The sequence below is a fragment of the Rhincodon typus genome, chromosome 15, assembly GCF_021869965.1.
Source record: "Rhincodon typus isolate 14 chromosome 15, sRhiTyp1.1, whole genome shotgun sequence".
NCBI lineage: Eukaryota > Metazoa > Chordata > Chondrichthyes > Orectolobiformes > Rhincodontidae > Rhincodon > Rhincodon typus.
In genome coordinates this window covers 34588303-34614383 of record NC_063346.1, presented here as the reverse complement: position 1 = coordinate 34614383, position 26081 = coordinate 34588303, and the positions used below count along the sequence as shown (strand labels likewise).

The following is a 26081-nucleotide window of genomic DNA, read 5'->3' as shown; positions in this document are numbered from 1 at the left end:
ATTTCTGACACCTCCCTCCCCTTCCTGGACCTCTCTGTCTCCATCTCTAGAAACCAACTTACCACCAACATTCATTTCAAACCCACTGACTCCCACAACTACCTCAACTACACCTCTCACCCTCCCTCTTGTAAAAATGCTACCCCATACTCCCAATTCCTCCACCTCCACTGCACCTGCTCCCAGGATGAGGCATTCTACTCCAGGACATCCCAGATAGCGTCCTACTTTTGGGACCATAATTTCCCCTCCTCTGTAATTAAGGATGCTCTCAACCGCATCTCCTCCATTTCCTGCACTTCTTCCCTAAGTCCCGACCCCCCAACAACAATAAGGATAGAGTACCCTTAGTCCTCACGTATTACCCCACCAACCTCCAAATCCAACGTGTCATCCTCCAACATTTCTGCCACCTACAATCAAACCCCACCACCAAAAAGATATTTCCCTCCCCATCCCTGTGGGCTCTCCGCAAGGACCGCTCATTCCACAACTCCCTTGTCAGGGCCTACACTCTCCACCACACCCGGTTACCTTTCCCTGCAACCGCAAGAGGTGCAACACCTGCCCCTACACCTCCCCGCTCTCCTCCATCCAAGGCCGCAAACAATCCTTCCAGATCCGGCAGAGATTCACCTGCGCTTCATCCAACCTGACCTAATCGCATCTGTTGCTCCCGATGTGGTCTCCTCTATACTGGGGAGACCAAACACAGACTCGGGGACGAGTTTATGGAGCATCTGCACTCTGAATGTATCAAACAACCCGACCTTCCTGTTGCCATCCACATTAATTCCCACTCCCAGTCCCCTTAGACATATCCACCTTGGCCTCCTCCACTGTCAGAGTGAGGTCAAACCCAAAGTGGAGGGACAACACCTGATATTTCACCTTGGGAGATTAAAGCCCAATGGCCTCAGCATTGACTTCACCAGCTTCAAAGTCCTTCCATCCCCCAGCCTTATCTCATGTCCTAGCCCTCCCCTCCTCACCTCCCTGACCTGACCTGACCTGACCTGACCATCTTCCTACACCTAAATGCTCCACCCTTCACACAGACCAATCACAATAACCCACTACCTGCAGTATTGGGGAGGCAATGGCCTAGTGATATTATTGCTGGACTGTTAATCCAGAGACCCAGATAACGGATCAGGGTTCAAATCCCACCAGGGCAGATGGTGGAATTTGAATTCAATAAAAAAATTCTCGAATTAAGAGTCTAATGATGACCATGAATCCATTGCTCATTGTCAGGAAAAACCCATCCGGGTCACTAATGTCCTTTAGGGAAGGAAACTGCCATCCTTACCTGGTCTGGCTTACATGTGACTCCAGACCCACAGCAATGTCGTTGACTCTTAACTGCCGTCTAGGCAATTAGGAGTGGGCAATAAATGTTGCTTGGCCAGCGACGCCCTCATCCTGTGAATGAATTAAAAAAAATCTACCTGTCACCATCTCCCATCCCCAGTCTTGACGATGGGTTTCAGCTCAAACCGCTACCATTCCTGCCCTTCAGACGCTGTCTGACCTGCTGTGCTTTTTCAAGCCTCACACCAATAGACTCTGCCTTCTAGCGTCTGCGGTCCATATTGTCTCCAGGCCCCGCCCCCTCCCCTGCGTTGCCGTGCGGCGGTGACGTCAGCGCGCTCTATGTGAGGCCAGGGACAGACGTCACTTCCGGAGCTTGCCAGCTTGCGGCCGGTGCTCGAGCTTCTTCCTCCCTCTCTGTCACGATGGCGTCGGTAGTGGACACAAAGCTTTACGACATCCTCGGAGTCAGCTCCGGAGCTACGGAGAACGAACTCAAAAAGGTCAGTCACAGCCCGCTGGCGACACGCAGGAATCGACATGGAAAACAAAACTCCCCTCCTTAGCCAGTGCCTTTCGGCAAAATTTTAAGAAAACAGCACTCAGCTTGAAGCCTGACCGGCTAGGCCGCTGCCTAGGGGTTGGTGTGTTGTGGGTAGACGAAGCGGGGTTGGTGGGGAGAAAATTGGTGGGGTCGGGGAAGAAATGAAAGTTCAGCGGATTTAACAGGAATGAACCGATGATCCGGCCGTTTTCATCCAGTGTGGCTGATATCAGCAGAGCGGGGCTGCCTCACCTGCCGCCCTTTTGGGGGATTGGAGAGGTGGGGGGGGGGTGGGGGGGGGGGAAGGAGGGGGGGCGGGGGGGTTTGCCGGCGCTGCTGTCACCGGCGTCCGCTAGCGTTTCCCCTCCCCTTCCGAGCAGCAGCTCGCCTGGGATTCGGAAATACCCGGTGGCGCTTCATTGACCGCGACACCATTTTGTGTTACTGCAACCATCATTCCCCCCACGCAACCCTACCCGGGGCCTGTCTTTGACCGCTGCCGCAGCGCCTGGGACGTTAGCGAGGCTTTTCAGGAGGGAAGTGACGGTGACGGCGGAAGCGTTTGAAATGCTGCTGATAAAATTAGCTGGGCTGTGATCTAGAAAGGCACTGGTTAATGTCGTCCGTCGCGACCGGAGAGTTCAAGTGCAAGTAAATTGTATTTCTACGAGGTGAATCATAAATACAAAGTGGATCAAACCGAGCAGACCAGTATTTGAAGTCGCACTTTCGCTTGTTGTGTAAATATGTCATAAGGTTCTTGAATGATTTTGAAAGACATCATAATAATAAGATTGCTCCAAGCGATGATCGGTAGTTTTCGTTACTGTTAGATGAGGGAGATTAGCAAACTATGCGCATATAGATCTGTCTGGAACAAAAACAGAAATTGCTGAAGAAACTCAGGCCCAGCAGCATGTGTGGCGAAAATGGAGAGTTAACGTTTCGGATCCAGTGAGCCCTTCTTCACCCTGTCGACTTTCTTCAGCAATTTGTTTTTGTTTCGGATATACAGCATTCACGGTTCTTTTAGTTTGGATCTGTCTCCATATCGTTTGAAAACGTGGAATTGCAGGGTGTTAGCTTTCTTGCGTTCTGAACTGAGATGTTTTGAGTATATTTCGTACCTTGCTCTTGGGCATCTTTTAATCATTTCGTGTCCTGTGCAGAATTGGTGTTTAGAATCATGGAATCTCTACAGTGTGGAAGTCAGCCGTTTAGCCCATCAAGACCACACCAGCCCTCCAAATAGCATCCCACCCGGACCGACCTCCGTACCCTCTAACCCTGCATATCGCGTGGCTAACCCACTTCACCTGCATACCCCTGGGCCTAATGGGCAATTTAGCATGGCCAATCCACCTAGTTTGCACATCTTTGAACTGTGGGAGGAAACCAGAGCACCTGGAGGAAACCCCACAGACATGGGGAGAATGTGCAAATTCCATACAGTCGCCCAAGGGTAGAATTGAACCTGGATCCCTGGTGCTGTGAGGCTGCCGTACTAACTGCTGAGCCACTGCTATATATTTCAAAGTAACAAAAGGGCAATGGCAGGTCATGGCAGTTTGTTAGCTTCAGTAATGACAGCTGAATGTTGCCATGAAAATTTGAGGCTGCTCTTGTGCTGACCTAACTAATTCATGGAAATGTCAAATTAATGGTGAAACGATTTATTTAGTTTTGTTTTGGTGGGTGGGTGCGGGGATTTGGCAAGAGTTACTGCTTATTTCTTTCTGGTGACTTTGACTGGCCTAGTATGAGGAGCTGCTCTTGTCGTGCCTCCATGGCCATTAAGTCATGTCGTATTGCCGTCCATTATCTTGTAAAACTTTGTTTTTGTGCAAAGCCCTGGAGTCTGGGACTATGTTATGGTACAATAATGCTTGTAGCGCTGGAAGGGTTTGAAACAAAGCAAAAGGAGAGATTTGCATGCTGTAAATTTAAATTTAGTTAAACATGTTTGTGAATGCAGCTCATTGTCTCTATATTTTTAAAAACAGAGGATGGAATAAAAATAATGTAACAGTATATAGTTTAAAAAACCAATCAAATACATTAATCTTGTGAAAATTCATGCGATATGTAGAAGCTAAGTTGGTTTACTTTGTATGTGGAACATATGGGCCTGGCAGAGAATCTTTTCAGTCCTCATGCTTGAATTCCTGATTGGTTTTGTACAGAATGTTTCTGCATGGCTTTAGATGTTATACTGTATCTCGTTAACTACTCTGTTAAGAATGTTAACAAAAAATTGCAGCTTTCTTGTGCGCTTTCCTACTTCAGGCAATTTTTAATGAAAGATCATCTTTTCATCTTTCCACAGCACGTGCTACCTAGTTTAGGCATTTTTATGTTGTAGAGAGGGAGGAACCTTTTAATCAGCATTCCCGTGTGGATTTTCATGTACCTTGATATTTTACATTTGTTCAATGGAATGTAGGTGTTGCTGGCTAGACATTTGGCCAGGATTATTTACCCATTTCTAATTGCCCTGGAAATGTGATGAACTGCCTCCTCCAACTGCGGCAGTCCTTGGGGTGTAGGACCACTGTCCACGCTGCTGTTTAAACCCGGATATCCTATTTCACGTAGGAAATTCACAACCTTACTTTATTATGCAAAGGTACATCTCCATCTATCAAATGAACCCTTTAGTTCTAGCAAAATATCAGACTCCTCTGCTGAATCCTCATCTGTGTATTTGTCAATTACACATTAGAGTATTTAAAGATGACAGATGTCTTGGCTGCCCTATCATTAATGTACTAAAATCAGCTTATTCAAAACTGCTTCATCTATCCTATCTTAAAGTAAACCCTGCTGACCTGTGTTGGCTCCAATTTAAAATTCTCATCCTTACATTGAATTTACTTTGTTGTCTTGTGGATCTTTGTCTCTTTAACCCCACAGTTCCCAGCAATCTTTTCATCTCTAACTCTGATCTGTTTTGCATCCCCCCCCTTATCCTTCACTCCATTATTGGTAGCTAAGCCTTTAGATGATCAAATAACATTGCTTCCTTTTTCAGCCTCACTGCCTCCTGTTCTTACCAAGTTGTGTTACAAAATGCATAGTGTGGTTTGTTACATTTTTATAGTCCATCAGTCACTAAAAATTGCTCTTTGCCCTTAATTGTTACTTGTTCAGAATGTTAGATACTAAGACTTTATAGTATTAAAGGAGAGTGGAGCTAAATGAATGATTTAAGAATTGTAAAAGCATTAGAAGAAGTTTGGCTTTAAAATAAATATAATAAATAAAGAGAAGGGTTGGTGTTCTGTGAGGCTTAGTACTTGATCCATTTTCTACACTAGATTATGACAGATACTCATTAAAGATCTCAGGTGAGATTAAATAAACCTCGAGTGGGAAAATTGTGAAGTAATGTGTATAATGGCAGTATAATCATGAAATCCCTACAGTATGGAAACAGGCCCTTCGGCCCAACAAGTCCACACTGACCCTCATCAACCCACCCAGACCCATCCCCCTTATAACCCACCTAATCTACACATCCCTGAACACTAAGGGCAATTTAGCATGGCCAATCCACCTAGCCTGCACATCTTTGGACTCTGGGAGGAAACCGGAGCACCCGGTTAATCTAAATGGAGACATGGAGTAGCACAGATCTAAGAGTGCAAAAAGATTGCTTCAAAGTGAGAGTGTAGATAGAAGACTCAACTATTGTATTTTGACAGTAGATCAAAAATTCACAAGGAAAATGGGATTTGATCTGGAAAACTGACTGGGATATGATAGTGAAATTGCCTGTCTGATGCTGTAATCTTCCATATGACCCTTTAAGGGAGTTTTAAAATGAGCCTGCTGCACTCTGAATCTGCAGTCCAGTATTTAGAGGAAAGCTTGGTGTTTTAGTTAATCAAATATACATTTGACAAATGTGGGTTTGTAGAAGCAGCAAAGATACTAAGTTGTGTTTCTTACCACAAATCCCTGTCTCATTGCAGTAATGGGGAACAAAGTTAATTCTTGTTTATTATCTTCATGGAATTTGTTCTGTGATTTAGAAAGTTGTTGAGAGGACTGTTTGTGTTAGTTTCCCTTCTGATAGAATTGTTTGTCACAACAGGCAGGTAAGTAATCTGGTTTTCAGCACCTTATTTAGAACTATAGTGTTACTAACTGTAAGTATATGCTTACCAGTTTGAGTTTGTAGTTGGTATAATGCTGCCACTGCATTAGTGGTAGAGGTAATGAATGTTGAAGATGTTCGATGGTATGCTGACCCCCCAATCAGGCTGCTTTTACCTTGAGTGGTGTCAACTTCCTTGAGTGTTAATATGCAGTCATTCAGGCAAATTGAATATATTCAATCACATTTGTGACTTATAGTGGACAGGAGTGGGGAGTTAGGAGGTAAGTTAATTGCTTCCAAATTCTGACCTGCTCTTGCAGCCACAGTGTTTATGCAGCTGGTCCTGTTCAACTTCTGAATGTTAATAATGCAGTGTTAAATGTTGGAAGTGCCATGGAATGACATGGGGCAATAGTTTCTCTTTTTGTTGGAAATGGTTATGACCTGGAACTTGTGTATGAATGTTACTTGCAATTTATTGGCCCAAGTCTGAATATTGTGTTGGTCTTACTGTGTGTGGAGTAGGACTGCTTCATTATTTGAGAAATTGTGAATGGTGCTGAACATTAATTCTGCTCCCCTGCCCCACAACCTGGCACAATTTTCTTAAGAATTTATCTAATTCTTTTGAAAGTGACTATTTAGTACCTTGTTAAGACTTTCAGGCAGTGCATTCCAGATTTAAAAAACAAGCTGGGGCGGGAGGGCAAGTTTCCTTATCTTGACTTTGGTTCTTTTGCCTTTACTTTTAATTATGTATCCTCTGGCTACTGACCGTTTTATTGTTGGAAACAGTTTCTCCTTTTTTACTGTGTCAAAATTCCTCTACTAAATCCAACTTCACTCCATTATGATAGAAGGTCATTGATCTGAAAGATTAACAGTTCTGCGTTAACTAAATTAGGGATTTTGCAGGAAAGTATTTTTATTGAATGGTTCATACTGCATTGAATTGTGAACAATAACCATGAGAATGCAGGCATAGTTGCACACATACTTGCGCTATAGGTATGCACCATTTCATACATTTTAATGCATATTTGATTGTTCTTGGATTGAGGTGACTGTTTTCATTCAGCCAATTACTGAAAGGCACACATTAAATGCAGTTCAAGTTCTTATTGGTCCAGATTTTGCAGTGATAATGGCAAAGCTATCTGCGTTCTTTGCCTTTGCTGCACTGAAGCTGGCAATTTTGGCAGTCTGCACATGTGCAGAACAAAACAAATGCAGAAGTTTCTGTCAGTGATTGTGTTGCTCTTGCAGGTACGCCATTGCGTATTCTCCAGTCCCTAAGCCATCAGTGAATTGGTAAACGCATACGCTTTTGGTCTTGTGGCAAAGGCCTGTGAAAATGTTGCTTGCTGTACACTCCTGTTAAAATGCATTTGCATATTTGTAGAATTTCTCATTTTGGATAATTGCATTATTTGTTTTTTGAAGTTTATTAATATTAATTAAGTGACAATTTAATCCAATCAATCAAATTTTATTTCACTATGAAAATCTAATTTAATAGTGAAGAGATTCATAATTTTTAATTTCCTGTTTGCTGTCTGAGATTTTTTAAATTATTCATTCGGGACATGTGGTCTTTGCTAGCTTGGCCATTGTTGCTCAACTGCCGATGAGAAGGTGGTGGTGAGCTCCCTATACCTAAGAGCAGAATACATTAACGTGATTGGCTGTAACTTTGCTGGCATCACCACATTCAGTACTCCTCTTGGATTATGGCCAGATTTAAACTGCGGTCAGGAAAGTGGGAGTCCACCGCTTCAAAGTTTTTTTACACAATTCAGACTATAAGAAGCTCTGCATAGTATGAGACAAAAACATAGACCCCAGTGTTCCCAGATTCAGTACCTGAACTGATATACTACTAAGTTGAGAGAGCTGTGGAATCTTTAAAATTGTTGTTTGCTCCTGAGCAAGAAAGCAAAAAAAAACACAAATTACAGCTTATCCTTATTCAGCGATCCTTATTTGTGGGAATCATCTGTTGGATGTTGCTTTGACAGCAAGGGTGGTTTTCATGCCTTCTTAGTCAAGAAGCCAGGTGTCATTACGATGCAGTGTCTCAGCAAAAGCCATTTTTCTGGAGTCACAGATAAAAGGGGGAAAGGACTACATGGAGGAGATGATACCGTTATGTTCAGCAATACAAGATACTTATATTCGGATCAGTTTGTTCCTGGTATGTAAATGTATGTTTGTAATTACCTGTGCATATTGTTGCAGTGTAGACAATAGCCAACTCTCTTGGTCTTCCTTGTGCAACAGAGAGGAATGTCTGCTTACTTAAATCAATTGTTCATGGAATTTTTTTCAGAAATATCATCTGGTGCTTTTTATACCTTAGATTTTTTTTATCATGGATCTGTGATACTTATAATTAGGTTCATTGAACAAAGTTGGCAATTTATGAATTAAGAAGTTCCTCCTTCCTTATTATACTTCTTTAAATGTGTGGAATATGATGCTGACCAATTTGATTGAGAATTTGTTTGACCTATAATATATTCATTTTTAAGGCATACCGCAAATTGGCTAAGGAATACCATCCAGATAAAAATCCAAATGCTGGAGACAAGGTAAAAATGAACAATTTTATTTACAATTTGTAAAATTTGTTTGCATCTGACATTGTGTATACTTGAGCTGAGAAATTTTGAATGAAAAGTCTGGATCACCAACAAGTCTGGATTTGCTCCTTGCCCGTGATTGAGTCTGTGTATTCAGGCACTACTTTCAAAATCCTAATCCAGCTCCAGCTTGTTATGAAAATGCAATTTCATGTACTCAGCCCATGAAAATTTCAAATGGTAGTCATGCTGCTATACTTGAAATTACAGTGAAGACACATTTTTTTCTTTTAAACATAGCCTTTTCTTTCTATCATGAGGTCACAACTCCATACTGAAATTTGGTTCTGTCATCAGCATGAGCCATGCTAGAATATTGGACTGTGGGGTGTATTCCATATTTGTACCTCTAGCAGGAGTCATTAAATCTTGAATAAAAATCTCTCATGTAGGATTTTCCTCAAGTTGGGTGGCAGATTTACCATTCCATATGTCATTGGAGTGAAGGTTAACTCAGCAGAGTCATGGATTAAGCCAGTCTATTTTTATGCTGTATGATACAGCTAATTTGTGAATAGGTAACTGATTGGGAAAGACTAACACTTTTACCCTGAAAATTGTTTGAGATGTATTGTATCTTCAAAAATTGAATGTTTGATGAATTGACACTAAAATTATGTCTGTCAGGTTTTTCCAAGAAATGACTTCATTGCTACTGCCATCAAGGCGTTACTCAAGTGTAATATTGAGAACTATTGAAAGACTATGGAGCTGGAGTGCTGTGCCTTTAGTTTACAGGTTGTTCCTTAATGATCTGAGGGGTACTTTTTTCATTATATGAATGTGTATAGGGCACATAATAGGCTACAAAATACAAACAGTCTGACATTTAATATTTAGCGTAAATTTTAGGACCATCTGGGATTATGAATCTGTTTTGCTGTCCAATTCCAATTACCTTCACGTTAGGCCTAAGGTTCAAAAATGAGAAATGTCTTGAAGTTTACCTGTCGACTGTAAAGATGAGTATTTTCTTAGTAAAAGGTTCACAAAAAGTCTTTTAAGTTTGATATAAGGAATCCATTGTTTTTAGTAATATTCTTAAAAATGTCAGACCCTAGACCATACCTCAGATCCATGAAGGTCAAATGCTGCTGCTGTAACACCCAGATTTTTAAGGGACTCTCTCCAAGTCTACTGAGACACGATTAGTAAGTCAATAAGACTTTAGTGAGATCATGCTTATCCTGTCAAAGATTTTATATCTTGATTCTGGTTTTGAATTTTTATCCACCACTTTATGCCCTTCTATTGGATCACTTTCATGGACAGAATTTATATATGTATAGAATAAAACCACATACTTCTCAGTCAGAAATTGTTTATTTTTGGACCAAACCATGGATGAATTGATTATCATTTCCAGAGAGGAAAGTCACTTTAAAACTGTGTCATTATGTAAAGTTGAATACTCGGTGTGTGGAGTTTCCGTGTTAAAGATACTGATTTGTTGCATATATGGTTAATAGTATTTTAAATGGTGAATTTGGCTTCTAATACTGATTTGTACATAAAGTATTGCTTGTTTTTGGATTGATAATTGAAATTGGACAATGCTGAAAACCTATTGTTCTTTTGTCTGCAGTTTAAAGAAATAAGCTTTGCATATGAAGTTTTATCAAATCCAGAGAAGCGTGAACTTTATGATCGATATGGCGAGCAAGGCTTGCGAGAAAGTGGTGGTGTTGGAAGTGGGATGGATGATATCTTCTCACATATCTTTGGTGGGGGTCTTTTTGGATTCATGGGTGGTCAGAGCAGAAACCGCAACAGTAGACGAAGAGGAGAAGATATGGTGCATCCTCTTAAGTAAGTTATTTTTCTCATTTAAAAAGCTTTATTTTGCCACAAGAGTTGCCTTCCTAATATTTTGTTTTCCAAATTCAACAGGGTCTCGTTAGAAGACTTGTATAATGCAAAGACAACTAAGCTACAACTAAGCAAAAATGTGCTGTGTAGTGCATGTAATGGGTAAGTTGAGCTTGAATGATTTGAGTGAATTTTAAAACCATTAAATGCTTGTTTGATTTTCTATCCCCAGTATTTGTTTCCCAATTGACTACCCATTAAATCAAGGTATTGAAAAGATCATATTTGTAAAGCTCTCCTACTTAACAGCAAAGACTGCTATTAGTGCTAGAGGCTGGACAAGAAAGAGCTATATGGTATTCAGCTGGTACCATATGGAATGGTACAGATTCTTGGTGCATGTTGCATTTTGCATTTAATATCAAATCGAAGCAGAGCTTGATCAATTACATCTTAGATAGTAGGAACTGCAGATGCTGGAGTATCCGAGACAACAAGGTGCAGGTGTTCATCCAGCCCTGCACCTTGTTGTCTCAATTACATCTTAATTGTTTTTAACCAGCTAAGCAATATTATTCTATCTACAAAAGGAAAAGGATGCTGAACTCAATTCTATTAAACATTTTTTGACCATTACTAAGAATGGCAAGCGTTTTCCTGCTGCTGAACCCCTGCTGTCTCCCAGGTATTCTTTACTCCCTTGAAGACAATTAATTTTGTTGAGGTATTTTGGTATCACATAAGAAACAGGAGTAAATCCTTGAGCCTGCTCTGCCATTTAATTTAAAACTGATCATCTACTTCAGCACCTTTTTCCTACACATTCCCCACATGCCTTGATGCTTTCTAATATGCAGAAATCTATTCGTTTCTGTCCTTTTTGTGCTCAATGATTGAGCCTCTTCACCTGTCTGGGGCAAAGATTCACTACCTTCTAAGTAAATTCTGCCTTATTCTCAGACTTTATTCTGAGACTGTCCTCTAGTTTTCGACTTCTGCTTCACTAGCCAGGGGAAACATCCTTTCGCTGTCTGTCGGTCCCTGAAAGAATTTAGTAAATTTGAATGGGAACACCTCTCAGTATTCTAAACTCCAGCGCATATAGGTTCAGTCTATTTAATATTTTCTCGCAATCCCTTCATCCCTGGAATTATTTTAGTGTACTTTCGTGACGCTCCCTCTATGGCAATGTAAGGATACCCAAGAAAGAAAACCAAACTGCACACCGTACCCCAAGTGTGGTCTCATCAAGGTTCTATATTATTGTGACAACTCATCTTTACTTTTGTGCTCAAATCCTCCTGTAATAAAACCCAACATACCATTTGCCTTAATTGCTTGCTGTACCTGCATGTTAACTTTCAATGACCTGTGAACAAGGATACCCAGGTCCCTTTGAAATTCAACACTTTCCAGCCTCTCTCCATTTAAGAAACATTGTTTCTGCTTTTCCTGCCAAAATAAATGACCACACAATTGCCCACATGGTATTCCATTCAACAATATTTTGCTGCTCACTTGGCCTGTATAGCAGTGTGTTTGTATCCCCTCACAATTCAAACACCTCGTTTTGTCTCATCTTGAAACTTGGAAATATTACATTTAATCCCCACATCTAATTCATTTATACAAAGTTTGAACAGATGGGCTCCAGGTACTGATCCATGTGGGCCCCACTGATCTCAGCCTGCCAGCCTGAAAATTACATGTTTATTTGTCCTCTGTTTTCTGTCCATTAGCCAACTCTCAATCTATGCCGTATATTCCACCCCTCCCCCGCAACCTGGTACAAGTGGCCATTCATTGTGAATAATGGCAGGAAATAACCATGGATAGCATTGCAGAAGAACCGAAGTAGTTCTGGTGATAAGGACATGTTAAAAATATGTAGCTTGGTGAGCTTATTTATTGAGACTGGAGCAATAATTGCTTTTTGTTAATCACTCGATTATACATCTGTTCTGTTACTCATTATTTGCATGTCTTCTTGGTTCACCCATTTTTCTTGACTCTTCTGGGATGACTCCTGAATGTGTATAGCCTTTATTATAATATCCATCTCTTGTGACCAACTTTTAGCTGGGAAGACAAGATTCCTAAACTCAGTCTGTTTCATTTAACAAACTGGTTCTTGAAATAGTAGCATTGATTTGACTATCTGTCAGTTAATACTGGAGCCCTTATTCACCTCAGCTGTTTTTCTCATCACATGTTTGCGTGCAATCATTTGTTGTAACGCTAAATGTTTATTTTTAAACACAGCCAGGGTGGAAAGGCAGGAGCTGTTCAGAAGTGCAGTGCTTGCAGGGGACGAGGTGTAAGGATTATGATTAGGCAGTTGGCACCAGGAATGGTTCAACAGATGCAGTCTGTGTGTTCTGATTGTAATGGAGAGGGTGAGTAAATTTTTGTTTGCATATACATTGTAGTTGTGGTGTAAGCTTGCCATTTTAGTATAACAAATGGAATTTTGAGTTGAAGCCTACACCAGTGTGTCAGGAACAAACCTGGATTTGTAAACAAATGTGCATAGGATGATGCGAATATGACAAAGTTACATTTACTGATTCATTTATGTGTTAAATCTCATGTGGACTTGGACTTAACTGATAACCCAATGATTGATCAACAAATTGGCTAAATTGCTTAATCTTGTTCCCAATATTAATGAGGAAGCTGAAGGTTGAGAATTTTAACAACCATTTCTAGTCTTAACACTACATGTTCCAAAGATCTAAACTCTGTGTTTGCCCTAGAAAGAAGCCATGACCCCTTCAGCCATTTAACTGCATTATTGAAGTGTTCCATCATTGGTTTGCCTGTTCAGATGCATGTCCTGGAGTTTTCCAGTGATATCGAGTAACAGCCCTGAGACCCAAATGATGGTTTGAACATCATAACACTTCATGACATTAAAAGCACAATTTCATGATAGCACAAACCAAACTATCCTCCTGTGTCTGTATGTCGGTCCTCCAGGTTGATCAGGCCTGGTGCAGGTGTATTACGCTCGTAGTCTCCACTTTAGACGGACTTCTTGAGCAGTCGTCCTTCCTCTCTTTCCCTCTCTCTGTGGGTTCTTCTGCCTTAAACCGTTGTATGTCTGCTTTTAATCCTCCTTCCTTTTCAGCTGCTAGAATTTGATTTACCAGTTGTATCGTACTGTTAATGGATTCATTTCCTGTGCCCATCCTGCGGAATGGCACTCTTCTCTCTTGTTCTATTCTACACGATAGGATACAATGGGTCTCTTGGTAGAGACATACTGGCTCCACATGCAATGAGCTTTTGTGATGCTGATACATTTGTCAGTGGCATCCACTCGTTATTGAGTACAATTATCCATCTAGGAAATTCTGCACCCCTGATCATGGGTTCTCTGGGTCCTTGTGTGGCAAATGAGCCTGCCTGATCCTAGAGCCACATCTCTGACCACGCATTTGGCAGGCACTAGATGCCTTGTGTGAGCATCTTTTAACCTGGGAGTGCTGTTGCACATCAAACATATGGTCCTTGACATAAAGTTGATCGTATTCCAGTGGCAAGGAAACCTCTACCATTGGGAACCACCCTAGAGCTGCAACCTTCATCCACCGTCGCAAGCTGTTTCTATCACATGAATATCTTGCGCCTGGATTGCTGTTGAGGACTTGTTTTGGTTAGTGCTTTATCTGGCTCTTCCACTCTGACTTTGTCCTTTAGGAATGTGATCAGCAGTCTCTAGTAATAAGATTAACTCCTTACTGGTTATTACCTATGGGAAATTTTATTGTTATACATGACCAGGCTTTTCCATATCCAATACCTTTAAAAACATGTGGTATTTAATATGGAATGATGCCTGTAAAGTATTTCCAGACTGTTGTCATTTATTGGAACATAGATGGTGAGGAACTGCTGCCTTGAACCCAGGATTTGGAGCCAATGATATTCTTTAGTTCCAAGGCAGAATATTGAGACTTGTGGTGGTTGCATGCCTGATAACCCTTAACTGTCTAGGTGGTAAAAGTTGTTTGATAGGTGCTTTTGGGGAAACGTGGAGGGATCTTGGAACATTTTCAATTTTAATTGCTCATCCTTTGGTGGCCTGGAATGCTTTCAAATGCTTTGAAATTACCTTCCTAAGTCTTGGGTTATTTATGTGTCTCCCCTCTTAAGGTATTCCTTAAAAGCATCTTATTTGACAAAGCTTTGGACGTGTGGCATAATAGTTCCTTATGGTTTTCTATCAAACTTTCATTTTCTTATACTTTTCTAAAATGCCGTTGTTGATTTGATAATGTTAAATGTGCAATATGTCAATTTCAGTTTTACCTGCCTCCTTAATGTCGTACTCAATCGCATATGGCATTGATGGCGTGTCACTAGCAAGTTCAGGAGCACAAATCTCAAACTGAACTTTAGATTTTGTCAGGGCCAATAGTCACTACTATATGCAGTGACTTTTCTTTATCACAGTGAATTGAATTGGTACTTCTGTCTGAAGGTCATTGCGAATGCTTTAAGTTTTGTAATCATGCTGGGTAATGCTGTCTTCGAGAATGGGGATGATCATAGAGCTTTCTTCTCATGTTACCTGTTTTATTGTCAGCCCCCATTCAAGACTGGATGTGCCAGACTGTAAAACTTTGAACAGTTGGTGTGATATCGCTAAGTTCTTTATAAAGCATGTTTATTCTGTTGGAACTTCACTAATTTGGCACCTCAGTTGTAGATGGAATTGACATTGCTCCTGGCATGTTACTCCAGGGTCTTCAATGAATGAAAATTAGCACGTTGGCTTGATAAGAATGGTAGCATGAAGGTATATGCCAGTTTAGGAGATTGACAGGTTGTGGAAATACTGTTCTGCTGTTGATGTTCCACAGCACTTTGTGTATAGTCAGTTTGAGCTGTTGATCTGATCACTCTATTCCACTCTACACGATGTTTGCACAAAATGGTAGGGGTGTCTTTTCAATGTGCAGAATGACTTTGTCTATACAGAACACTTTGGTGATCACTTCAGCTAACACTGTCATGTTTAGTTGAGTTTGTAGATGAACAAGGTTGGTGTCAAATCGGTTCTTCACTTGTATTAGCTCTTCCAAACCTGCTTTGAGCTCAGTTTGACAACTTCCACTGATGCTCAGCCCTTGGGTCAGTAATGGTGTTACTGAGCTTTTCTTGCAAAATGAACATTGAGATCTCTCTCCTCTCCTGTCCCCACCCCACCCTGTTGCACCCCTACTGCTGTCTGTCATAATTCCAAAATTAACTCTATCTGTCCCTTCCAATGTGAGAGAAAAAAATGTTTCTGCACAGGCTTCATTGAGTTGCATGTTATAATGACCGTATTCAATGCATGTTTCTCTGTATCAATAAGTGTTGGAAATCTAGTTTAAGGAAGAAATTGGTTTTAATGTGAGATTTAACTAAAATGTGTGATTAGAGATTTAGAGCTACAGTTATATCTTTATCAGAAATAGTCACTGAGAGTGACTTGAAGTGCCTTATAGTTTCTATTCTTCGTATTAAATTGATGTTGTCATGTCTGTTTGTAAAGAATTAAACATGAAATACCAAAAGTTTCTAGAATCTACTAAGCTTTTAATCTAAAGACGTATATGGTACAGCTTTCAAAACTGCTTTTAGTTCTATTGTGTGCCTGCACAAGAGGCACATCTTGGATTGCACCTATTTTTAGGTCTAATCTTTATAATATCCCTAAAACTAACTGAATAAAAGCTGCATGGTGGAAGAGTTTAATTGAACCCTTTGAACTCAAGCCTTATGTTTGAATATTACAGGTGAAGTTATTAATGAAAAAGATCGATGCAAGAAATGTGAAGGAAAGAAGGTGGTAAAAGAAGTGAAGATTCTAGAAGTTCACATAGATAAAGGCATGAAGCATGGACAGCGTATTACATTCAGTGGAGAAGCAGACCAGTCTCCTGGTGTGGAACCTGGTGATATTATCCTTGTACTACAGGAGAAGGATCATGAGGTATCTAACTGCAAATTGATAAATGTGACCTTAGCTTTTATAATATATTTCCAATTTCAAGTATCGGTGAGGCCTTGTGGGGGTTCAGCTGAATTAGCCTAAAGTAGGGTGAAAAGACATTCCATGAATCATGATGCCTAGTACGCTTCAGTATTTCCCAGTGGCTGTTTCTTCATTTGTGATAGATTTCATTGTGGAAACAGCCATAAAAGAAAGCTGGCCTGATTTCATAATGCAAGCATTTGAGTTGGAAAAAGTGGCATTTTTAAATCAGAAACAAAGGGAAGAAGTCTCCGAATTATTTTTAAGCTTTCGGCAGTATATTAAGCAACTAAGTTGATGTACCTAAAGCGACCTACTTTTAAGATGTTCAGAGCGTTCTCTATATACTAAAAGTTTGATGTTTCTTCATACTGCTGCAGTTCTGAAATGTAGGCTTGATTACTGTTCTGTGATGTTCTCGTACAGTAGGACATAGAGGATAATTTGTTTTGACAGTGGACTAAAATGGTATTCCCTTCACATCTCTCAATTCACACAATATCTATTAAAAAAGTATTTAGCTCCACTTTATTCATTAATCTCGTGTCAGTTTTGAAATTTAGATGGATTTGTCCAATTTTCTTCACTTCCAGTTACCAATCAACCGCCTTTTAAATGTTTTTTTCAACCTTGAGTTGCTTATTAAATCTTGCAGGTGACATTAGTATTGGAACTTATAGATACGTAGAAATCCTACAGCACTAAAAGAAACAATGTGACTGATTCGGCCTGTGTCAGCTGAACAAGTTATCTAGCCTGTTCCTACTCTTTAGAGCTTGTGTTACAGCATTTAAGTGCATATCCCAAGTGTTTTTTAACACTCAAAGATTCTGCATTAAATTCTCAACAGCTCTCTGGGTGAAATAAATTTTCCAACTTCCTTCTAATTCTTCTATCAGTAAATTTGAATCTATCCAGTGATAGTGACCTTTGTGGTAAGTGGGAAAAAAAGATCTTTCCATTTGATTCCATCTAAATTCCAAGTTTTTTTTGCCATCCTGACTTTGAAATGTTGCCGTTTCTTCACTATTGCTGGCTCAAAACCCTGGAACCCCCTTCCACATATAACCTAAAAGCACCTAATGAATGCAGTGCTTCAGGAAGTTGGCTCGACACCATGTTAGGTGGGGAAGAATGAGCAATAAATGCTGAGTCCATGTCCCATGAACAATTTTAGAAACATTTTGAATCTCCTTACATCCTCCCTGCTTGGGAGAAGAAAGCCCTAGTTTAGTTGACCTTTCCTCAATGCTAATGTTCTCCATTCCTGGCATTGCCGGCATAAATCCTTATTTAAGCATTTGTTACCCATCTTCCTTGTGCAGAAGGTGGTAAAACATTCAGCGTGTTGAGGATGCTTTTGAGACCAATTAAATTCTTTCTGTAATATGGTAACCAGGATTATAGCCAGTATTGTAACTGTAGCCTAACTAATTTTTATACAATTCTGGAATCATCTCCTTGATCTTGTATTCTAAACCTTGGCTAATTTGAAAAAAGTAACCTGTATGCTTCCTTGACATTATCTACTTGTCTCACGGATCTCCAAAGCCACCTCATTCCTTTGACAGTTTGCTGTCCTACCATTTGCCACTTTTCTACCCAGCTGGCCATTGATATCTTCATGCAATTTACAGCCTCCTTTCTTATAATTCAGTCCTATAAGAGCCAATAATTGCTTATCTGCAAATCTCTTAACTGTTATCTCTCCATTTAATTCTGAATCATTGACATGTACCACAAAAAGCAAGTGACTTAGTGCTGAATCCTTTGTACCTCTTCTGTAATATCCTTTCACTCACAAAATCCCTTTGCTTCCTGTGCTGAACCAAGTTTAGATTCATACTTCATTCTCCCTTTGAACACCTGTAATATCTCAAAATATTCAGTTGAGTTGATCAGATCTTCCCTGAACAAGTCTATGCAGAATGGGCTTGATTAATCTCTGCCTTTCTAAATGGTAATTGACACTGTCCCACTGAATTGTTTCAAGTAATTTTTTCCACCATCTAGATAGGGTGTATGATTACATGGTCCATCTTGTCCTCCATTTGAGCTAAAATACAATGTTAGCAGCCTTCCAACTCTCTGGTACCATGCCTGTAACCAGAGGGGATTGTAAAACACTGTTACGGGTATCTTTTCTTAGAGGATTGTAAAATATGGTTACAGATGTCTCTTTTCTTAGCACCTGCAATGCATTGATGTGAATCAAGTAATTTATCCCATTCCAAAATGCTGAATCCTTAATATTTATTTTATATTTACCCCATTCAATATCCCAGAATTATCCTCAACTACCATTATACCCAGAAATAGTAGGAACTGCAGATGCTGGAGAATTTGAGATAACAAGGTGTAGAGCTGGATGAACACAGGCCGAGCAGGAAGGCTGACGTTTTGGGCCTAGACCCTCCTTCTGAAGAAGGGTCTAGGCCCGAAACGTCAGTCTTCCTGCTCCTCTGATGCTGCTTGGCCTGCTGTGTTCATCCAGCTCTCTACCATTATACCCACATCTTTTCCCTCCGCATGCAGGTTGCTGTTTTTTAGTCCCTTAGGCCCAACTCTGTCTTGTCATCCTTGTCTCTTGTTTTGATCTTTAGGTCATCTTTGGGTATTCCTTGAATTTACTTGATATATTTTCATGTCCTCTTTGCTTTTATTGTTTCGTTTGTAAATTCACCCCTATGCTTTGTTTATAGGCTTCCTCCAAGGATACTGCTTCAACTTGCCCAGTTTAATTCCCCAAAATTAAGTGTAGAACTGTCATTAATAGCCTTTTTAGCCAGTATGTAGGATGGCTTTCCTGAATGTATTTGAAGAAGTTTGCCCCCTCAATACCTTTACACTAATTTCAGTTTATTTGCACTTAACAATTTGCCCACATGGTGACACTATTTTAGTAATAGCTAAGATGTACTTGATGTGTATCTGTGTAGCTGCATTAAACTCAGTAATGATTGGACAAACAAGTTGATAAATGCTTATTTTCTAACGTTTTTGCTTTCTTAACTTCTGTAGAATTCATAGAATCTCTACAGTGTGGAAGCAGGCCATTCGGCCCAATAAGTCAATACTGACGCTCTGAAGAGCATCCCACCCAGACTCATCCCCTTGCCCTATCGCTGTAACCCTGCATTTCCCATGGCTAACCCACCTAACCTACACGTTCCTGGACGCTATGGCAATTTAGCATTGCCAATCCAGCTAACCAGTATGTTCTTCAAGTAATTTTCTGCCTTCCAGTCCTGCTTCACTTTTCTCCCTTCTGAATGTTCACGCTGTGCTTCCTATCATCATGCCAGTTGAAATAATTGCATTTGGTTTATTGTCACGTACTTACATGAGTACAATGAAAAGTTTACTTGGTGAAAAGCTACTTATGGCATCATCTTGGGTACGATTAGTTTAAATGCTCCCCATCCCTTTAACAAACCTCCCCATCCTACTGAGATGCAAGCCTTTGGCCCTAATACACCAGGAATCTGAAGTTTTTCTCTTCTGCACTGACTCTCAGCATTGCTCAGTAATGGAAGACACTGGGACTGATAACCTCTTGAGTTCCTGCTTTTCAATATCCTTCCTAGCTCCTTTAACTCTGCAGGACATCATTCTTCTTTCAATAGGTGTTATTGATACAAACATAGACCAAGATCTTGGGTGTTTTAATCTATCTGTTCAAAAATGTTATTACACACATTTGGAACAGGTGGGACCTGAACCTGGACATCTGGCCCAGAGGCAGGGACCTGCTATTGCACCACAAAACATTGCAAAGGTATTTAATCCATCCCTTTTCAAAGTCCTATAGCTGCTTAGAGACCTCCTCTTCCCTGTCCCCTGACATTTCTTGTATATGTTGTCTATTACACATGGATTGTGGAATTCCCAGATGGCACAAGGTTTGCATTTGACAGGACTGAGGGTGCTTCAATTTATTCAACTAGTCTGATTAACTTTCCCATTGCTGAAAATTAGAGGGGAGAAAATGTCTTGTAGCGTCACTCTTTGAATTTAAAAACAAAATGAGGTAGCAAATACATTTTACCACCTACGTTCAAGCCTGTTTCATGGTCTGCCTTTCTGCCTCCTTGAGATTCTTGTTCTTAAAGTTCTTGTCTCAACTAATAGCTTAATCTATTTTGCGTTATAAGTATATTAAATTCAACGGCTGCTTGTATCGCAAACCACAACAAGTGCTGGAGCCAAAAAGCTAGCTGAGTAGCTCCACTCGGAATTCACACTTGCACAAAATTTCCACACTGTTTGCAATATGTACTATTCTGTGACCACTCTGCTGATCACTTTATTCTAGAAAATTGAAGGTGACTGCTGAAACATTTTGATCAATTTTCCGTTATTTTACTTTAGCTATTAGGTGCTTCTTCTTTTGGGCAATTGTACCGTTCAAATAGAAATGAGAGTAGGTATGACAGCCAGATATTTTACCATAAAACATCAACTATTGCAGAGAGTATTTTGGCAAATGGAAAGAATTAACTTTCATGCGTGTGCTGTTTCAGGCTTTGGACCACTGTTGACTAGACTGTATTGAAAGTAATAGATTTAAATGATATACTGCTAAATTATTATCATTGTCATATGCAATGGACTTCAAAAGGAAATGTAGTTGCCGTTTTGTGGAGATGGTCCAATGTTACATCATACCAAGGTGACATGATTGATATATTTATGTTCAGAGGGTTCTGTTGGTAAATGTTTCTTTTAAATAAATATCTAAGTAATATCAATTTTATAACTGACCAACTGCTACCTATGGATAAGATGCTAAAGTTCTTTGATATGTTTGTCTATAGGGGGACACTTTTAGCAGTGAAAACATGTTGTAAATTACAGAAAATGGAGTGCAAAACATTAAAACATATCAGTCCTGAGAGTATCCTGACCTTGATTAGTGTTACAAAGCATTTCAGAAAGTGCACCTAGTGGGTTCGTCAAGTTAAAGATTTAATTAAATTACTCAGGTTCTTTAATTTTTCTGTCTGAAGTACTCGGGTTAACAGGAAGCACTGGCCAGCTTTCTGTACTTAACACAAAACTATTGAAATGAAATCAGGTCTAACCACAGGTATTCAAGATATGAATTAATAACTTGTAACTCTACGTCCTCTTAAACCTCAACACATGCAAGCAGAAATCAACAAACAAATGAAGTGATGTTATAGGTTGAAAAAAAAATTTGTACCAGTCCACAGGACTCGATGAGATGTCCTTTTATTGCTTAGCCTTTCTGATCTCCATTTGTTTTTCCAGATGTTTTCAGTTTTTTATGATAAACATCAGTAGTTGGCACACTAATTGTTCAGTGCCTCAGTCATTGTTTAGAGACAGCAGGTAGCTGTCTTCCAAGTTGTTACCTGTCTGCAAGGAGAGAGATGCTATTTGGTTTTTTTTTGTCTGGAGGCTCTTTGCCCCATTTTGTTCCCGTAGGTTGTCTACCTGCCAATCAGTTTTCTTACTGATAAGTCCTGACCCCCACAACAGCTCCTGATTGAAATACCACTCAACAGACACTCTCAGGGCAAAGCTGAGTCTTTAATATCTTTTCCCATTGCTTGAAGAAAGCAACAGTGCAAATACACTCATAATGAATTAATGTTACTTGTTTTTAAACTGCAACGTCTCCTTCCACAGTTTTCTTGGTTTACAACATTGTTCTTTTCCCATTTTGGTCCAAATTTCAAAAATAAAGGAAATTTAAAAAAAAATCTTTGCATTACCTTGCTCTGTTCTACAAGGTGGTTCTTGGGAGTTCATACCCCTGCTACTGATATTCCTAAGTTTAATGATCTTCCCAAGATCTCTCTAAAAGGCATAACCATAATATGCAAGGTAGATAATAACTTTTAAGGGCCGGACGTACTATCAGCAGAGCTTGTTCTCCAGACTAGGTCAGTCGTCTCTGGGATGGTCTATGCAAGACTGTTGAAATACGAAGCAAAAACTGTAGGTACAGGACATACTCGGATAAGATTGCATCTGTCGAGAGAGAAAACTCCAGTGTGGATCCTTTGTTGGACCAACCTTTCTGACCACATGAAATGTGTTTTCCCATAAACTGCCAAAGAATTTGCCTTGGATCTCCTAAATGGACTAGATATTCAAATTGGTCCAAATCTTTCCTGAGCAGCTCAAATGAAAGGCTTTAGTAAATGCACATGAAATAAAGACCAGTGATAATCTATAGTCTGTTGGTATTGAAGCGAATAACTACATGCTGGGAATCTGAAATACAAACAGAAGATACTAGTAATGTAAAAAGCCATCAGCCTGAAGCATAATTGTTCCTCTCTTCATAAATGTTGCCAGACCTGCTGAATATTTCTAGTATTTTCTGTTTTTACATGCAATAGGAGTCAGTGGTCAGTCAGCTGAATAAGTTGCGTCTAAAATACATAGTTGTAAATTGTGAATGGACAAACTTCAGTTGCTAAATGAAAAATTAGGCCTGGATGCTAAGTGCTTACATGTGATATTGCAACTACTATCTGTTTTAGATAGCGACTTAATATTCCTGTTCTTTGAAACTAATGGAATCTTTTTTAAGAGTCTTTTACTTTGCCTGATATTTTAGGAATATCACACAGAGCAAGCTCGAAGTGTCCTGTCATGATGCATGTGATGCTTGATCTAATTACTTGTGTTTTATGTTCTTTTACAATGTATGATTGCACTTAGTTCATAAGTCATATCATTTTGCTTTAATTCCTAGGTGTTTCAAAGAGAGGGAAATGATTTGCACATGACCCACAAAATTGGCCTTGTTGAGGCACTCTGTGGCTTTCAATTCACATTCCAACATTTGGATGGGCGGCAGATTGTTGTAAAGTATCCTCCGGGAAAAGTTATTGAACCAGGTAATAGATAAGAATGTTGAACTATTTTATTCTCGGATCTACCTTTCAAAAATTGTATTATAATGTACAGCATTTTCCAACATAAATGGAATTAAAAACAGGAGCAGGAATGGACCATTCAGTCCTTCCAGTCTGTTCCGCCAGTATGATGGCTGCTCATCCAACTCAGTCCCCTTTTCTGTTTTCTCCCTGTACCCTTTGATCCCATTTGCCTTAAGAATTGTATGTAACTCCTTTTTAGAAAGCATGCAATGTTTAGACTCAACCATTTCCAATTGCAGAGAACTCCCCAAGCACACCACTCTGAAGAAATCTTCCCTCATCTCAGTCCTAAATGGCCTACCCTGTGCCCTTAGACTGTGATCCCTGGTTCTGGACTCCCTCATCAGGAACATCCCGGATTTACCCCGTCTAGTCCTGTTGGAATTTTATAGGTTTCTAAGATTCTCCCTCATTCTTCTTAACTCCTGTGAATAAAGGCCTAACTGATTCACTAACTGATTAAGTAACCGCCATCCCAGGAATCAGTCTAGTAAACCTTGATTGTACTCCCTTCACAGCCAGAACATGCTTCCTCAAATAAATAGATAGAACTGCACACTGCTCCTGGTGTGGTCTCGCAAAAGACCTGCTCAATTGCAGCAAGACATCCCTGCTCTTGTGCTCAAATCCACTTGCTATGAGGGCCAACATAGCACTTGCTGCCTTCACTGCCTGCCTGTTTTTGCTACCAAAGTGGACACCTTCACACTTATCTACAACATACTTCATCTACTCACTCAACTCATCCAAATAAACTGAAGGTTCCCTGCATCCTCCTCACAATTCACTGTCCTACCCAGCTTTTGTGCCTGAAACCTAAGGGGGGGATATGCTAGTATAATGGTTAAAATACCAGACTAATAATCTGGAAAAATGTGTTCAGACATCCACAACAGTTGAAGAATTCAGATTCAAGTAGTGAAACGAATATCCAATAAAAAAATACTCACTAGTAATGGTGACCATGAAAATATCTGGTTGTCATTATAGCTTGTAATGTGCTAATTAATGCATTTTCTTCCCAAAGCACCTTTTTGATATTTATATTTTATATTTTCCATTAGGTTGTGTTCGTGTTGTTAAAGGTGAAGGAATGCCACAATATCGTAACCCATTTGAAAAAGGCAACTTATATATCAAGTTTGATGTTCAGTTCCCTGAAAATAATTGGATTAGCCCTGAAAAAATAGCTGTGAGTGGAAAATTCAGCTTCTCATCTTTCTTGCTTGCTGGGTGCCTTCTGTCAGTCACCCACTCTTATAATTTGTCATTTCGTGCTGGAAAGGTGTAATACTGCAGCATCTAATATGCCTCTGTAAACCAGGAAGATTCAAAATATTTTTTAATCTCCATCCTTCTAACATCTTATGTTACAAAAACGCATGTGCAAAGTTAATACTTGTGTTATCTTTAGGAGCTAGAAGATTTGCTCCCAGCTCGGCCCGATGTTCCTGATGTGATTGGTGACATTGAAGAAGTTGATCTGCAAGAGTTTGATAACACCCGTGGCTCTGCAGGAGGACACCGACGGGAAGCGTACAATGATAGCTCTGATGATGAAGGTGGCCACCACACTGGCCCTGGTGTACAGTGTGCCCATCAGTAAACTTTGGTAAAACACTTGCAAACTATGTTCTGTTCAGTTTTGGATATTTTCAGATTTCATCTGGTTTTGTTAAGAGCCAAACTGGACTTTATGTCACAACTCAATCCAGAGGAACTCTGATGGACATCTCTTTGCTGTATATGTAACTTTTAATTATATTTACCGAATGTATAATTTAAAGTAAACTAACCATGGCACAGTGTGAGGTGCTCAATTCTTTGACACCTTTGCAGGGGAGCAGCTGGTGAGAATTAAACTGGTATCTCAAATTTCGTCTGTCCTTGTATCTCTGCTTTTTTAAAGAAAAGTTTCTGTAAATTCTTTGCTTTCCTTCTACCACCACTTTAAAAAAACAAATGTTTTCCTGATGTTGTGTGGCCCTTATTTGTGTACACTTGATGTATGGGCTGAAATCACATGAGCTGCTAACATACGTAGAAATAAAGAATTTAGTGGTGTGCATATCTCAACAGCTGCATGTCAACCCACGTGAAGCTGCATCTATAAGTTTTCTAGAGCTTCAGCAAAAAAAAGTTTAAAGCAAAATAACAGAATGTGGTTATGCGGTTCTTTTCTAGAACCCTCAAAGTTCTGTGGTTGTTAAGTAATAAAATCAAATTGCAACAGCAAATTTTTTTTTATTCTGAACCCATGCTTGGAAGGAGGCTCTCAGTTCTTTGTTTTGTAAAGTTTGGGCAGTTTTTTTTTGCTTTTCCTCCATCTCTCCCATTGCCTTAAATTTTGGCAAAGCCTTTGGACCATTCTGTGTTGTGACAATGATTTGAAATGTTTTTTTCATGCTCAAACTGTAAGTAGTTATTTCTGAAGTCCAAAATTGAGTCATCTGTTAAAATGTTTGTTCAAATTAAAAGTTTTGAAAAAATTGGAATCATTTGTATGCACTGTTAAATATTTGGCTGTTTTAAGAATTTTGGGGCTGACTTTTGTTTACCTGTGACACGTGTAACAGCCATTTGCTGAAAATGATGTGCAATCTGCTAAATGTATGGCAAAAGCTCCCTGTATGAAATTTGAATAGATTGACATTTGCAGTGGTGGTCATTGTGGATGCAATCAATTGTTCAGTAATGAATCAATTAAAAATATGGACAGACA

At 39.8% G+C, this 26081-nt stretch overlaps 1 protein-coding gene across 1 annotated transcript; it reads left to right on the top strand.

Moving 5' to 3' along the window:
• The first annotated feature begins 1675 nt into the window (after nt 1-1675).
• On the top strand, nt 1676-26081 carry dnaja2a (DnaJ heat shock protein family (Hsp40) member A2a). The gene is made up of 9 exons (XM_020518671.2): nt 1676-1817; nt 8492-8551; nt 10188-10411; nt 10493-10573; nt 12674-12807; nt 16201-16397; nt 23173-23317; nt 24424-24551; nt 24774-26081. Exons 1-9 carry the CDS (start codon nt 1740-1742, stop codon nt 24963-24965), a joined length of 1239 nt encoding a protein of 412 aa, XP_020374260.1. The 5' UTR covers nt 1676-1739; the 3' UTR covers nt 24966-26081.